General features: G+C 44.3%; 1 protein-coding gene across 1 annotated transcript in view; it reads left to right on the forward strand.

The window, feature by feature from the left end:
* Positions 1-14,049, forward strand: part of STX18 (syntaxin 18) — a 559,937-nt gene extending 545,888 nt beyond the window's left edge. The window contains exon 11 of the mRNA XM_069641306.1: positions 13,831-14,049. Within this exon, the coding sequence (XP_069497407.1) occupies positions 13,831-13,926 (96 nt within the window). The 3' untranslated portion in view covers positions 13,927-14,049. The remainder of the gene's footprint in view (positions 1-13,830) is intronic.
* The last annotated feature ends 1,579 nt before the right edge of the window (positions 14,050-15,628 follow it).

Here is a 15,628-nt window from a genome sequence, read left to right on the forward strand (position 1 = left end):
TCCAGCGGCAGATGGATTTGAAGGTTCCCTATCGGTCCTGTCTGTCTGCTTTTATGTGTTTAGAATGTGGGTGTGTTCTAGCATCACTGACCCTACCTCTCTCTCAGCTTCTAATTGGTCAAACTTCCATTTATCATTTGATTGGGGAATGAACTGTGAGTCAGAGGGATGTCATTTTATGGCTTGCAGATAGGACACTCCTCTGTCAGATTGCACACATTCTATATTTGATAATAAAAGACATATTTCACAGTTACACAGTTGCTTGAAATTACATATACATGGTGTGGCTGAATTTAGCCATGTCTCTGTCCAAATCTGCTGTTTCTAAGAGCTTGCATTCAGAAATGGCACATAATTGACTTTTTAACTGATTTTTCACTTTCTGACATTGACCCAACTTTACATACATGTGTGCAGGGAGTATGGACATTAACTGATGAAGTTTCAGATTTTTAACATGCATACATTTAGAGTAATATCCACTTTTCCGCTAAAACCCCCCTGAACATGCCACCGGGTCGAAAAACCTCTTAAAATGTGGGCAGAAAAATCACAAGAATTATGGTATCATTTATAAAATTTTCACATGTCCGCTCTATGAATGATCCATCTTTTTCTAAACAATATTCTGGCTACAAAGGGGTGTGGTTTCCTCTCAGCACAAGGTAGAAATACTGGTTTATCCAGTTCTGCCAAGCCAGCTTGCTTTCACAGGCAGTGCCCCTCCCCTTTCCTCAGGAGGAAGCCACTTTTTACGACCATTTACGACTCCTGCCAATAAAACCTTTGCCTGAGCAAGGACAGGGCTTTGTTCACTTTCCTGCAGAGCACAGGTAATTCAATTATCAGATAGATGGCATATCCTTAGTGTGGCCAGCAAAAAGGCAGATGGGCCTGGGAACACAGTTGTGACTCAAGTTTCACTCCTGATGGGGGTAGTTGCCAGGCAGAATTCAGTTCCTTAAGCCGGGTTTCAGATAAAATGTCACTTTTTGTTCCCCAGTTCCTGCATTCAAATAAAACTAAACATTTTTACATATGCAGCTAGAATGCTGATTCTAAGTGCAAAACTATGACATTCCAACAGTTACAAAGGCATGTGACACCAAACATAGGTCACTCATTTAATCTAAACATTTTCGATTTTAGTGTCTTTAAATCCAGTGCAACTTAAACTGCTGACTCCATAGCTCAGCCAGTTTTGTTATAAGCATTGTTCTGGGCTCTTCATTTCCCAGATTTTGTAGGCACACAACACTCCATTCTACCAAATGTCTGCTGGTGTCCAGTGAGTTTTTAGATGTGTTGCAATGTTTAAAATAGACATTTTGAGCCTGCCTTCAGAGAAACACAGGGTGGTTTTAAACTGCCGGCTTTTGGATAGTGGTGAGTACTGGTACTGCACCCATTTTTGGGATTTAACAAATGAATTCCCAACAATTCTAGGTTGCATTTGGCAATCAGCATTGCCATTCCCAATGGTTTCAGACTACTGTGCGGGTAGTCCAATGGTGGTTTTAAAGCGCTTTGAAGCTAACCGGCGCTACTGTTTTTCCTTTGGCAACCCATTTCCCTCATGGCAACCCGGCCTTTCATTCTCGCACTGGTGGGTGGCAAGTGAGGCAACCATTTTGGTGTGCGCACAAACTGCGCAGCTTTCCTGGATTTCGGCGCACATGTGGGTTTTCCGCCATCTTGAATTTTCTAAGCCCACAGCACCAAATGTTGCAGCATGATTACTTGCACGTGGGTCAAGACACCCAACAATTCATTCCTGGGGGTATTAGCTTGTAATTCTCCATGTGCGCTGCTCGTACTGGAGTGAGCGCGTTATTCGCAGAGCAAATGTTGATACAATGTATCCGTTTTGTATCTTGACGTTGGTACAATCTATGCTTCACCGCGTGTACAGTTACGCGGTATCTGAGCTGTTGATTACTTCATTCCCCGCTGTCTGCCGGGGGGGGCCACTTCCATCTGTGCTTATGCGCGTCTCGAGGGGGGGGGGCGCCGTCTTGCACAAGATGAGCCGCACATGTCACTGCCTGCCACCGGTGTCCCGTGATTGCAGCCCGCCTTCCCCAGCACCTCGGCTCGCATGGGTGTATGCAACTCGCCGTGTGCGCTTCACAGGTCCTTTATCCGTGCATCCCTTTCTATCTTACGGCGGTGCGCTTTCCGTCTGATAGCCTCACGAGAGAGGCTGCCTCCATAAATGCTCTCCCGTGGCTGCCGCTCGCTCTCCACTGGTGTGCGGTGTACGCACCGAGCATTCCCTGCAATTGTTATTTCCGTAGGCACATCAAACGAAAGCATCGGTGTGCTGGCTGTGTCGTTTCGTTCCCTGTGCGCCGCTTGGGCACATAAAGGATCCTTTGTTGGGGACAGTGGCCATCTTGGAGACGGCCGTTGTTTATTGTTCGGATCTTCGGCAATCCGTAGCTCCCAATGTATTTGCTTGATCGATCCGCAACTTCATCCAGTGGGATCCGTCTGGTTTCGTCCTGCATCTAGCCTCTTCATGTAGATTCATAAAGTTTAAAGGCATGCGCCTCACACGGATTGATGACTCATGCAGGAGCCCAGGTTGAGTGCAGCCTACTCCATGGCTGCCAAGCCACGCCCCTCTTCCTGCAGCCTCCTTTCACTCGATTTGTAAGGGATTCTCCCAGAAACACACTGAGTGAACCCTCGAACTGGCCTGCCCCCACCACAGCCCATTTTACCATGCGCTTCAACCGAAGTGCTGATCAGGTGGTTCACCCTGAACCCATTAGCAGCCCCTACCGCTGCTGCAACTGCCTTTACGCTGGGCTCTCCCACCCCCATGCCGGTTCAGCCTCAAATTTGCTCTCGAGGTGGCCCTTGCATGCACTTGTGTCCAGAAATTGTGCAGTGGAGCGTTGATTTGAGCACACACTCATGTGTGACCTCTCGAGCAGCTGCAACCCCTCCGAAATGCTTTTAACCCCTGCAGCTTGGGGAACCTTTATAGTCTTAACATGGTTGATCAGGTAGATGTATAAATTGGGTTTTCTTGTTTACCAGTCTAGCCTGTCTACCAATTTATATCAACCAAGCACTAATGTTAATCAGTTGCTAGAGGAGCAATGGGAGCTATTACCCTTTCATTGAAATTCAATCAATGTATTTCCTCCAGGAATCACCGAACCACTGCCAGTCTGCGTTATCATAGGCGCACTCTACAACTCCTAAAAATAAAGAAATGTTAGTTAAGCGTGTTTTGCCTTAAAGGTTTCTTACATCTGGTGTGCTAATTTGTGGCCAGAGTAGACACTCAACTTAGACAACTGGATGGGTAGTGTCCTACGTCTTTCATGACGGGTTAATACAAACAGGCTTTCAAGTATCTTGGCTGTTGAAGTGGTGTTTTCTCTGATTTGGTATCCAACAAGAGAAGGAGCAGAGCCTACTTAATAAAAAATATTCATAAGGGTGGTGGAAGATATATTCATCTGGCAAATTTTCTCTTAAAATGAAAGGTTTCCTCTTTCATGCACAGGTAGGCCATGTTTGACCCAGGAGCTTCAGTCTCTGCCTCGTTTTGCCCAACCCAGTTTGCTGTGTCTTTTGCATCATGCTCCCCGGTGCTGGCAATTGCAAGGTGTCTCCTGAATCATAGTTGTATAACAAAAAAAGTCCTGTTATAGCTTCTCTTAACACAATAAAAAACACGTTAATTATCCTTCCTCAATCGATTGAGGGGCACTTCCATAACTTGGAAGAGGCTCCTTTCTAGCCTCATTAGGCTTGCGTCTTGACTCTGGCAACACACTCTCCTTAAGCGCAGAGAGGTCATTCTAGAAGAATTTTCTATGATTCAGATGAGAAAATGGATGTTAATTCATGATGGCGGCATCAGCAAGGCGTGCAGTGGTTCTATGTTCATTCACCCCCATTGTTTCTGGAGCATTTTTGCCGAACAGTTTTGCCCAAAAAGATTCATTGATTTTTGGTTTTATTTGGTAAGGGAAGGGTCCCGCTGCCCTATTATTTATTCCCTATACGCCACCCCTTCCTTCCCCTTATATGCCCTTACCTCCTCATCCCCCATATTTTTTCGTTTATTTTTTCGGGCAAAAGTGTTCGGCAAAAAATGCAGCGAGAAATAAAAACAGGCAATGAATGAATGCTGTACCTATATTTCGAATGGATTGTGTCCTCCCACGTATTCCTCATCTTAGATATTGTCTGCCAGCCTTGCTGCTTCTACGGAAAATCTTTGCGACGTCGAGCACAGCACCTTCTGGCGGAGTCGTAATCCCTTGAGGGCTGCCGTCGAATGTCGATGTCATCCATCGTATAAAGGGCTCGAGCTGTGCCTGTTGGTCTCAGTTCTGTTTTTCCGAACTTCTGCTTCGTGTTTCGAAATGGCGCGTCAGTTCTTTCATTGAAAATATGTCTTCATCTTCAACTCCTACCACACCCAAGACGGGTTTTAAGAAATGTCTGAAGTGTGGAAGGAAGATGTCCATTACTGATGCTCACTGCAACTGTCTTTGGTGCCTCAGCCCTGACCATAGGGTCGACGAGTGTGGTTCGTGCCAGGCAATGTTGAGTAAGGCTCTTAAGGAACGCCAAGGTAAGCTAGCGGTGTCTGCAAAAAGACTCAGGAGAGTCGAGTAGAAAATCTGGACACGAGTTGAGGTCGAAGAATCGCTCGAGGAAATCCTCCTCTTCATCTTAAAAATTGAAGAAGCAACGTCACAGATCTTCTTCCTCTTCGTCCTCCTAGCCTGAGAGAAGGTTTATTTCATGTCCTTCTAAGCATGATTCCCCTAAAAAATGTGAGGCCTTTAGGGCTTCAATGCAAAATAATTTTGAGAAGGCGGCCCGACCCCCTCAAAAAAGTTGCGTGAAGAGCATGCCCCTGTCCACTCCAAGAGTGACAGAGGGAAGTCTAAAACTAAACACGAAAAATCCGACAAAGTCGAGGGCGTCCTCGGAGAAAGATTCTCCGGCGCCTCATGAGAGAAAACAAAAACCTCTGGTGCATAAATCGAGGTTGACAGAGGACAAAATGGCGTCGTCGTCATAGTCGAGCATCGACTTGACTCGTCCTACGACGACTATGTCGAAGCCATTACCCAAGATGGCGTCGATACCTTTGGCCACAGTGTCAAAGCCTCCATCGACGACATCAAAGCCTTCCTCGATGACCTTGAGAATTCCCTCAAATATATTAAAGCCAGCGTCTATTCCATCGACTCCTTCAACGCCTTTGTCGAAGAAATCTTTAAAACCAATACCCACAGCGACACCTATGGCTAAATCTAGATCAATGCCACCAGCTTTACCAGAAAGAATCTTCCATCCTCAGACCAGGCAGGAATTCTTTAAATCCATGTCCTCTATCTTTGACAAACACTCCTCTGATGAGTCTATTACACCAGCTGGTGTTAAATTTGGGACAAGAGAAGTTCCTGAGGAAATAATGGACCCAAATACCAAAATAGCTGACCTTTATGACTGCCTTGGATCGGCCAGTGGCCTAGATACCTCCCCTGAGGTAGAATTTGAAATACCAGACCCTGCAGGCCATGCAGAACCTCATGGGAAGAGTCATCGACTTCATGGGGTGGAAGACAGTGTCCCCAAGTTACGATCAGGATGACATGACAGATATTATTGATAAAGGGCCACAGAAGGACCCAATCCTTCCTTTCCACAAAGCTCTGCAAAAAAGAGTAATGGTGAATTGGGGAAACCCAGAATCTTTACCAGCTGTCAATAAAACATTTGTGGGAAAGTACAGACCTTCATCTTCAGATCCAGAATATCTGTCTAAGCATCCCTGACCTGAGAGCTTGGTGATTCAAGCTGCGACTGCAAATAGGCAATCAGCTTATCCTTCCATGCCACCTGACAGGGACGACAAGAAGATTGATACTTGGGCGAGGAAAGTCTTTACTTCGGCAATATGGCCCTTAAATCTACTAATGCAACTTGTACTTTAGCTAGATTTACATACACCTTGTGGTTTGAATGCAGCGGCTGAACACATCCCGGAGGGTGAAGAACGGGATGGTTTCCTGGCGATAGTAAGGAATGGAAAGGAGACTGTGGAGGAGTGCCTCAATTCAGGACTGGACACTGCTGATAGTGTGAGCAGGTCCATGGCGTCTAGCATGGTTTTACGCAGATTTGCTTGGCTGAGGACGAGAGTTTGGAGAAGCTGCAGACCTCAAAAGCAGCAGCTGAATCACTTAGCGCCACTATAAAACGGCCTAACAACATTCATACGCAGGTTCATCTTCCTGGAGAAACCGTCCCTTTCGTTTCTACTCCTCTTTTGGAAGAGGGAAGGGGCAGGCCAGTCAAAGAGGTCAACAGAGAAGACCCCCTCCTGGTGGAAAGGGAAAAGGTGCTAGATCAGCCCCAGCAGAGGCTACTTCCTCCTCAGCCGCTTCTGCAGCCGCTGCAAAGCATTCTGAGGTCTTTACCCACAAAACCCCAGTGGGAGGCAGGATCACTCGATATCTGAACGAATGGCGGGGCATTACGTGGGATTCCTGGGCGCTAGAGATAGGGACCCATGGTTACTGCCTTCCTTTTCATCAAAGACCTCAAGATCATCCACCGGGAGCCAGCTCTGTCAAAATTCCAGACCCGCTCCCTGTGCAGGAGATTTCAACCCTGCTAGTGAAAGGTGCAATAGAACATATACCTGTAGCAGAGAGGAACAAGGGTTGCTACTCCCCGTATTTTCTCATCCCCAAGAAGGACGGAGGATTGAGACCCATCTTGGACTTAAGAAATTTGAACAAATTCCTCAGAAAGGACAAGTTCAAGATGGTGGCCCTGTCTCAGATCCTTCAGGCTCTTCAACTTCAGGACTGGCTGGTATCATTGGACCTACAGGATGCTTACTCTCATGTGCCAATCCATCTCGAGCACAGAAAGTAACTGAGGTTTGCAGTTGGCGGATCTCACTATCAGTTTTGAGTCTGCCATTTGGGCTGACCTCCACCCCAAGGGTTTTCACCAAGCTGATGGCGGTAGTGGCAGCGAGTCTCAGGAGAGGCGGGGGGGGGGGATTACCTAGACGATTGGCTAATCAGGCCAAGTTCACCCGAACGAGCCCGGGAACATCTAACCATGACCTGTCACTTCCTACACAAGCTGGGCTTCTCCCTCAATTACAAGAAGTCACAAATAATTCCAAGCCAAAGACTCCAATTCATCAGAGCTTTCCTGGATACAACCTCAGGGAAAGCCTTGCCTCCCGAGGAGAGAGCTCACCACATTGTGCAGATGGTAACAAGGTTTCAAAATGCCCAACATCCGCCGGCTTTCGATTTTCTAAGGTTGCTAGGCCTCATGGTATCCTGCATCTTTCTGGTGCCAGAGGCCAGGTTGAAGATGCGATCCCTTCAGTGGGCCCTCTGTACTCAATGGTCCCAGTTTTCAGGAAAGATGTCAGATCTTCTGCAAGTCCCGGCCAGAGTGGCCCAAGATCTGCTATGGTGGGCTTACAAGGAAAATATCCTCAAGGGAGAACCTTTTTTGCAACCATGGCCGGAGAGAACAGTAGTGACGGGCGCCTCACTCACAAGGTGGGGAGCCCATACCAAGTATCTGACAATCAGCAGTCGTTGGTCTCCATCAGAGTCCAAACTACACATCAACCTTTTGGAGCTGAGAGCAATCGGACTAGTGCTGAAGGCCTTTCTGCCCTCTGTACGGGGAAAGAATGTCCTGATAATGACAGACAACACAGTGGCTATACTACCTCAACAAAAGAGGATGCATAGGATCACTCCCGCCGTGCAGAGAGGCAATGCAGCTCTGGTTCTGGGCAGTGCAAGAAGGAATCTCTATAGGCAGTTCATCTAGCCAGAGAGAAGAACACTGCAGCAGATGCTCTGAGCAGGCAGAGCACAGTCTACCACAAGTGGGAATTAGCTCAGGAAGTCCTTCTAGAGATCTTTGCCCTTTGGGGAACCCCTCAAGTGGATCTGTTCGCGTCCGAGACCAACTAGAAGTGCGAACAGTACTGCTCAAGGGAATTTCCCCCAAGAGGAGCTCTAGGGGACGCGTTCATAGTGGACTGGGTATTTCCACTCCTATACGCGTTCCCTCCAGTCCCCGTGATTCCTCAAGTAATCAGGAGGTTGAGAAAGTTCAGGAAGACCATGATCCTCATTGCCCTGGATTGGGCCAGGGGAACATGGTTCCCGGACCTTCTGGACATGTCCATCTGCCCTCCAATATGTCTTACACAAAGAAAGGATCTCCTATCACAAAAGGAAGGTCAAGTTCTCCATCCAGAGGTCAAAACTCTGTCTTCACGCATGGCTTCTGAGAGGCCGAGGTATAAGGATTGGGACCTTCCGGACGACGTTACGGAGATTTTGCTTTCGGCCAGCAACAAAATCCTTGTACCGATGTTGTTGGAAGAAATTCAGTAACTGGTGCAGGGATAAGGATGTGGATACTTCTCAATGTAGCACTCCTATGGTGCTTTCTTTTCTTTTACATCTAGCCAACTTGGGGCTCCAAGTTGGCACTATTAAAGGATACTTACCAGCACTATCTATCTTCAAGCGCTCCTCCGAAGAAGATTCTTATTTTAAAATGCCTTTGGTTGTTCAATTTCTGAAAGGGCTAACAAATGTGTTCCCTCCACCACCTTTTCAAGTTCCTATCTGGGATTTAAATTTAGTTTTAAAATTTCTTGTGTGTGCCCCCTTTGAGCCTTTACATTCTTGTCCTTTAAGGCTCCTAACTTTAAGTACTGTTTTACTAGTGGCTTTAACATCAGCCCGCAGGGTGAGTGAGTTGCAGGGTTTATGGTCATAATACCGAATTTAAAAATCTCGAAAAAATTAATCTCGAAACAAAAAGGCTGAAAAAAAAGGTCAAATTTTTTTTTATGACGTTTTTTATTCGAAATGGGGGGGTTCCCCCCCAAACCCCCTTTTTTTTAACCATTTTTTTTTAATCCTGGACCCCAAAATAAATATATAATTTAAAAAAGAATTCGACTTTTTTTTCAGTCTTTTTTTTTCGACCTTATTGTTATTCGAGATTATTTTTTCGAGATTTTGACTGACCACCGAGTTGCAGGCGGTCTCTTGCAAGCCTCCTCGCACCATTTTCCAAAAGGATAGTAATTTTGAGAGTCAAACCTTCTTTCTTACCTAAAATAGTTTCAGATTTCCACCTGTCACAAAAGATTACCTTCCTTTTACTTTCCTCCGCATGCTAGTAAGGAGGAGGAAAGGTTCCACAGGCTGGACCCTAACAGGGCTCTCAGCTTCTATATCTCTAGACTAGAGATATTTAGACAAACTGGCCATTTGTTTGTCGGTTACAATGGACACAAATTGGGCCTTGGAGTGTCCAAACAAACTTTATCCAGATGGATAATTCTGGCAATATTGGAGTGTTACAAATTGGCTGGGAAAGAGCCTCCAGATGGACTAAGGGCTCATTCAACCAGGGGCATAGCAACTTCTACGGCTCTTCAGAGGGGTGTTCCGGTGCAGGACATTTGTGCAGCGGCCAACTGGTCATCGATGCACACCTTTGTAAAACATTACTCTTTAGACTCCACTTCTTACCAAGGAGGCCTTTTTGCAAAAGCCGTCCTTCATTCAGTACATGATTAAAAACTCTGCTACTCCCTCGTCCAAATTACAACTGCTGTGGGAGTCTATTTAAGATGTGGAATACGTGGGAGGACAAATCCATTCGAAGAACAAGTTACTTACCAACTCTAACATTCTTTCGACTGGATGTTCCTCCCACGTATTCATCATCGACCCTCCCAACCTAACCCTCCATACAGTTTTTACGCTAGTTGCACTTGTACTTCCTTAAGAGCCTGACATCCTTCGATGCCCGATACAACTGATGCGACCATTAACACCGAAAAAACAGAACTGGGACCAATGGGCGCGGCTTAAGCCCTTTATACGACGGATGACATTGACATTCGACGGCGGCCTTTGAGGGATTACGACTACGCGGCCTCGAGCACAGTGCCCTTTGGTGAAAATTTTCCAAAGAAGCAGCAAGGCTGCCGGACAATATCTAAGATGAGGAATACGTGGGAGGAACACCCAGTCGAAAGAACGTTACTGTTGGTAAGTAACTTGTTCTTCTATTCACGTTGGCTGCACAAGTTCCATTTCACATAGCCAGATTTTGGGGAGAATGGAATGTTGTCTGTAGCACCAATGTGTGTCCTTGAGAAAACAGCCTGAGACTGAATTTGTATCTTTTTCGCCCTGCTTGGTTGAGATTTATGCTTCAAGGGAACAGAATGTTCAGAAGATAAATCATGAAACGATGGGTATCCCCTGAACCGTGGACAAGGGGAGCAATATATGTGAGAAAACAGAGCAAAGGGTCACACAGGAAAGTACAACAATTATTCAAATGATAATTGATTCTTATAAGTGTGGAGGGGAAAGAGGCTCAGTCAGATGAACAAGTATAACATCAAATTTTATTATTTATCAAAAACATAATAGAATAAAAAAGATTTTTTACATTCACACAGTAACATCATAAAATACATACAAGTGTATATCAACATTGAAGAAAATCTCGAAGAATAGATCTAAAAGCAACCTATCAGACACTGCTAGATGTAATTCATATCCATCTATATTTCATCAGCAGTTTACAATAATCAATATGAAGGTGCTGTCAAAAAAAGTGCTAAGTTGCTTTTGGATATATTTTTCTAGATTTTGTTCAATGTTGACATACAATTGTATGTATTTTATGATTTTACTGTGTGAATGTAAAAACCTTTTTAAATTCTATTATGATGTTTTTGATAAATAATAAAATTGTTATTTGTTCATATGACTGAGCCTCTTTCCCCTACACACATATAAGAATCATTTATCATTTGATAATTGTTGTATTTACCCGTGTAGCCCTTTGCTCTTTTTTTGTCACAAAAGATAAATTATGCCATGGAAAAAACTGTGATCATTAATTGAAAGATTCACCTGAATTTGGGACAGAGGAGGTTGAACTCCAATTAACCGATGCAGGTTTCCTTTTGCCAAGGAATATAACATAGGAGGACTCGTTAGCAGAGCTTAAATATGCGCTCTAAATATCACATCTTTGGTCAAATAAATGCAATGCTTCTAAATGGACTAGTGCAGTGGCTCCAGCTACTGTGGAAGGAAGTGTGAGGGGTAAGTAAAGTGCGGCGGACCACTGCTTGTATTTTTATCCAAATTAAACATTTTTATTAAAAAGTGCACATTAAACCTCACTAAACTTACTCTATCAGGGAGTTTCCTACCTATTCTAAGGTCTAAGCAATTAACTCCTACCATTAACAAAACTGGACCTCACACTAAACAAGTCTTGAACCAGTTCTTATAAGTTCAAAAAAGAAATGAAAGTTCATCAAACAAAAATCCCACTCGCACAGTTGTTTTGCCTTCTGTTGAAAAGGTCCTCTTTCAGTTTCAGCTAAGAAAACAGCACCAATGGTAATCCTGGATATCCTTCGTCCAGGATGTATTTGCTACAGTTTCTTTATTTAACAAACAACTTCTACTTCAACAACTGGTTTTCTTGACCTCTGCAGTGTCTTTTAATATACTTGTCAGGACGCTTCTTCTTAGGGTGTTGCTTTCCTCTTGACAACCACCTTCTACTATTATAACTGTGGGTCACTCTGACTCCAGTCGCATGCAACTTTGCATGGATGGAGTTTACCTTGTAACAAGTTCTAAAAGTCAGCTTTAGGTTTCTGTTCGATTCGGGATACATTCCCCTTCTTAATTGGAGACACGTGACCTCTGCGGTAAGTTTTAATAGTTCAACAATAAAGAATAAAAGTTATTTTGTATGGGAACACTTTGTCTTGCACTAGCGTTACGTGCGATACATTCTCATTGTTAACCGGCCTATTCAGAGCAGTGAACCACTTCCACTGGCTTCTATGCTTACGCAAGATGTTGTTAAGCTGGCAACAGTACCAGCAAGCTTTTAAAAGTGAACTGGCATACGGAGCTTCACGCACCGGCTCCTGGAACACTATGCTTGCGTTTTGCTTCCACTTCCTGTCCTCTTCGGGCTCTTCTACTCCTGTAGGCAGCCTTGGGACTTTCACCCTTGGCAACACTGGTGTCTTCGGTCCAGCCTTAACCACAGGGAGTCTCCTTTACTCCATGATCCCGTGGCTTGCTCCAGTACATGAACCTCAGGTTGCAGCACGTTCTTGGCTCTGCATTCACAGTCATTAGGTGCACCTGGGAAGACTTTCAGCCTCGACACATCTCTCTCAGTGCAGCCACGATCAAGCAGAGTTTGTGAATACAGGACTCTCTCAGGACTTGTAGTTGAAGTCTGCTTTCCTCTTTCCCCAGCGTCCCTTAAGTTAACTCCTCATGCTCTTCTCGTCCTGCTACTGCTGCCAGCCATCCAGGTTCCAGCTCCAGCTACATTCTACTTCCCCCCTCCTGTTGCAGCCTTTTATGCTCCTCGGGTGGGGCAATTACGTTCAGGTGCAGGCCCTCAATGTTATTTGCCTGACCTATGCAAAGGCTGTTAGGCCTACGTGCCTGCCGTTCCCTTCTGCATGCCTCTGCAGCCCTCATCTTCTTGCCAGTCCCTATGGCATTATGGGACATGTAGTTCGTTTTAGGGAAGTTGTTTTTCTACTTCTTTTGTAATATTAAGGGTAGATTTAATTCCCTTAGTATTATCAAAAGAAGCATTGTAGGTTTTAACCTTTTTAGGGGAACATTATGTAGATAAGGCAGCATTTCCATTAATTCTAGCAGTGCGCCTTTGATATTGAGGGTATTTGACTTTAGGGATACAAAGAATTGGTTTTGTTGATGTAAGAGGTTTAAATGTTACAAACTTAGAATTTACCATCTCAGTTTTGACAGGAGGGTGAGAGATGGTAAAATGCCAATGAGCCATAACCTCCTCTGGCATGATGGTAAGGGAATCCTTTCAGAGGAAAAATACTGTCTCTCATCCCACAGACCCGCCTCACTACCCTGGGCCCTGTCTCCACCCAGGTGATCCTCCCGCAGTATACCACCCCCAAGATTGTGATCAGGCAGCGGCTGCCTGATCACCTGGGCACCTGGGAGGAGACTTTAGACAGGGTTTTGGTGAGGTATGTGCAGGATTTGTCACAGAACCCACACTGGTTTTGAGATTTATCACTTGAAACACATTTGTGATCTGCAGTTGCTCCAAGGGAGGTTTTCAATCCAGTTCACATAAGCGATTATTATCTTTATTGGTCTCGTGGTAGCAAGCCTCGACATTTGCAGGCCTGTACAACTCCTCTCACCAAGAGCCAACAAATTGTTCAGGTCTCAGCGTAGTTGGGGTTTGCTCATTGACCCTTGTAACATTTGGTTAAAAGGTAAGGTTAATATCCCATGGTCCACATAAAAAAAGGTTTGCAGATGGGCGCACAACCCATTCAACGAAACCCAAATCATTTGAAAATCCATTTTGTATAAACATATGGAGAACAAATCATGAGCCACCAGGCCTCTTTTTCGATGGGGGTAAAGATGATGGTGGCACAAAGCACCTTTTACAGCACCTGTGAATACCCCATTAAAAGTAGGTGTCAATTTCTATCAAAGGCTTATAGAACTGAGTTGGGTTGCCCATTGCAGATCTGTTTTTTTTTTAGCTACCTCCTTTGGAATTTCCGCATTGCAACTTTCGAACTAAGTGTAACGTCTTCCTATTTATGTTTTCTAAGTTGATGATTTATTTCTATACACATACAGCTGCTTATTCAAATTGCTCTTTACATGACATAATGCAATCACTTTTTCTTCCCTGCAGGCAATCAAAAACAATGCAGGATTTCGTGTGTGGATCCTTTTCTTTCTTGTGATGTGTTCATTTTCATTACTTTTCCTGGACTGGTATGACAGCTGATTTTAAACCGAGAACAATCATGTAGTATGTACCAATTATGTATAAATAATACACACTGAAAGCAGTACGACATTGTATACATTGCTAATTTTTCCACTTTAAATATAATAATTTAATCAACAATATATGTCTGTGACTATTTGTGCAAAACAATGTTAATTGACCCGAAAAAGAATGGAAGGTCAATAACATGACATAGTTACAAGATCCATGAAAAAATAAAATGCATTTACACACAAAACACAAGCAATGAACGTGGTATTAGCATATATGTTGTTGTGCAATGTCCATGGCACTATACAATTTGGGCCTAAACTATGTACATTATTATTAATGGCAGAGTTGAACGGGGCGCAGCTTTACTCTTCAGGGAACTATGTCAGCATGGATGGAGAGCCATGTGCAGAATCAAGGAGAATGTTTTAACTCATAATTAAGGAACTTCCCTTTCAAGATTAATATTATGACTGTTACCGTAAATGTGTGACTTAATCAATCTCGTACATTATTATGCACCCTTCTGTCCAAAAAATGTAGATATGAGTTATTGTATGATAAATGTACAAGATAATCTGGGATTGACTATCTTTTCCTCCAATCAACATCCACAAACTGCTGATTCTTCTTTAGCCTCAAGACCTGCTGCATTATGTTAATTGTATCACGCGTTTGTTACAGAGGTGGTATCCTGATCAATACAATCGAACAAAGTATTAATCTGGAATAAATCCTCTACAGCAAACATTATCCATTATATTGCACAGAGGTTACATGCAAACTGAGATTTCAGTGATTGCGTCAACCCGAAGACATGTGGTTGATAGAAACCTAATAGTATGTAAAAAAAAGTTTAGGTTCCGAGGCGGAGGTGGGTCTCAGGCTGTTACTGGTGTCTGAGACTTTGGGAATGAGGGAAGGGAGGACTTGAGTCAGTTTGTGAAATCAACATGCTGCGGGCCCATGAATGAGAGTAGGTAATTGATCCTTGGTCCAATGGGATAGTATTCCATTGCATGGACGATAGAAGAGTGGGAGGTGTGAAAACACTTGATGCAGCACATCAGAGTTCGGTGGTAATTCGAAAGGTGCTTGGTCACTGAACATATTATTGGTGCCATTGCAGATGTCATTGGTTTGAAAGCCAGGGTGTATGATTTAAAGGTCAATGCTCTGTCACTAGTAACCTGTTGTTTCATGGTAGTAGGAGTCTGGTGTTGTTCAGATGTGGTTCAAGGGAGTGTCTGGCAAAGCTGATGACTATAGCACGGGTTGCAAAGGGGTGAATTGGGAGTCTGATGAGACCCTCTTATCAATATCAGTAGTCATTTTGTTTAGTGTCTTGACTGACTGGAGGAAGATGTGTGGTTGGAGCCTGAGTCTATTTTGGTGGTTCAACAGGGCAACCATCACTGAGGTGACAAACAAAGATGCCCTTATTTATTCTCCAGGTTTGACCAATAGTACTTTATCTTCTGAATATTTAGCAAATGTCCAGGTCAGGACTCCTGGAAAAAATTCAGTTTGAGACAGAGGCCCTCATTACATGGTTGCTGGTAGGGCGCCGGTAGTACTGGCGTAATACTGTGATATTACGGGCGACGGCAGAACAGTGAGTTCCCATTCCTGTGGAGTCCCATAGGAATGGGAACACTAAAGCACCGTGAATTATCTGCCAGTAGGGACCTGAACAAATGGCAGTTCA

This window comes from Ambystoma mexicanum, chromosome 1q (genome assembly GCF_040938575.1).
Source record: "Ambystoma mexicanum isolate Mex_15411 chromosome 1q, UKY_AmexF1_1, whole genome shotgun sequence".
Taxonomy (NCBI): domain Eukaryota; kingdom Metazoa; phylum Chordata; class Amphibia; order Caudata; family Ambystomatidae; genus Ambystoma; species Ambystoma mexicanum.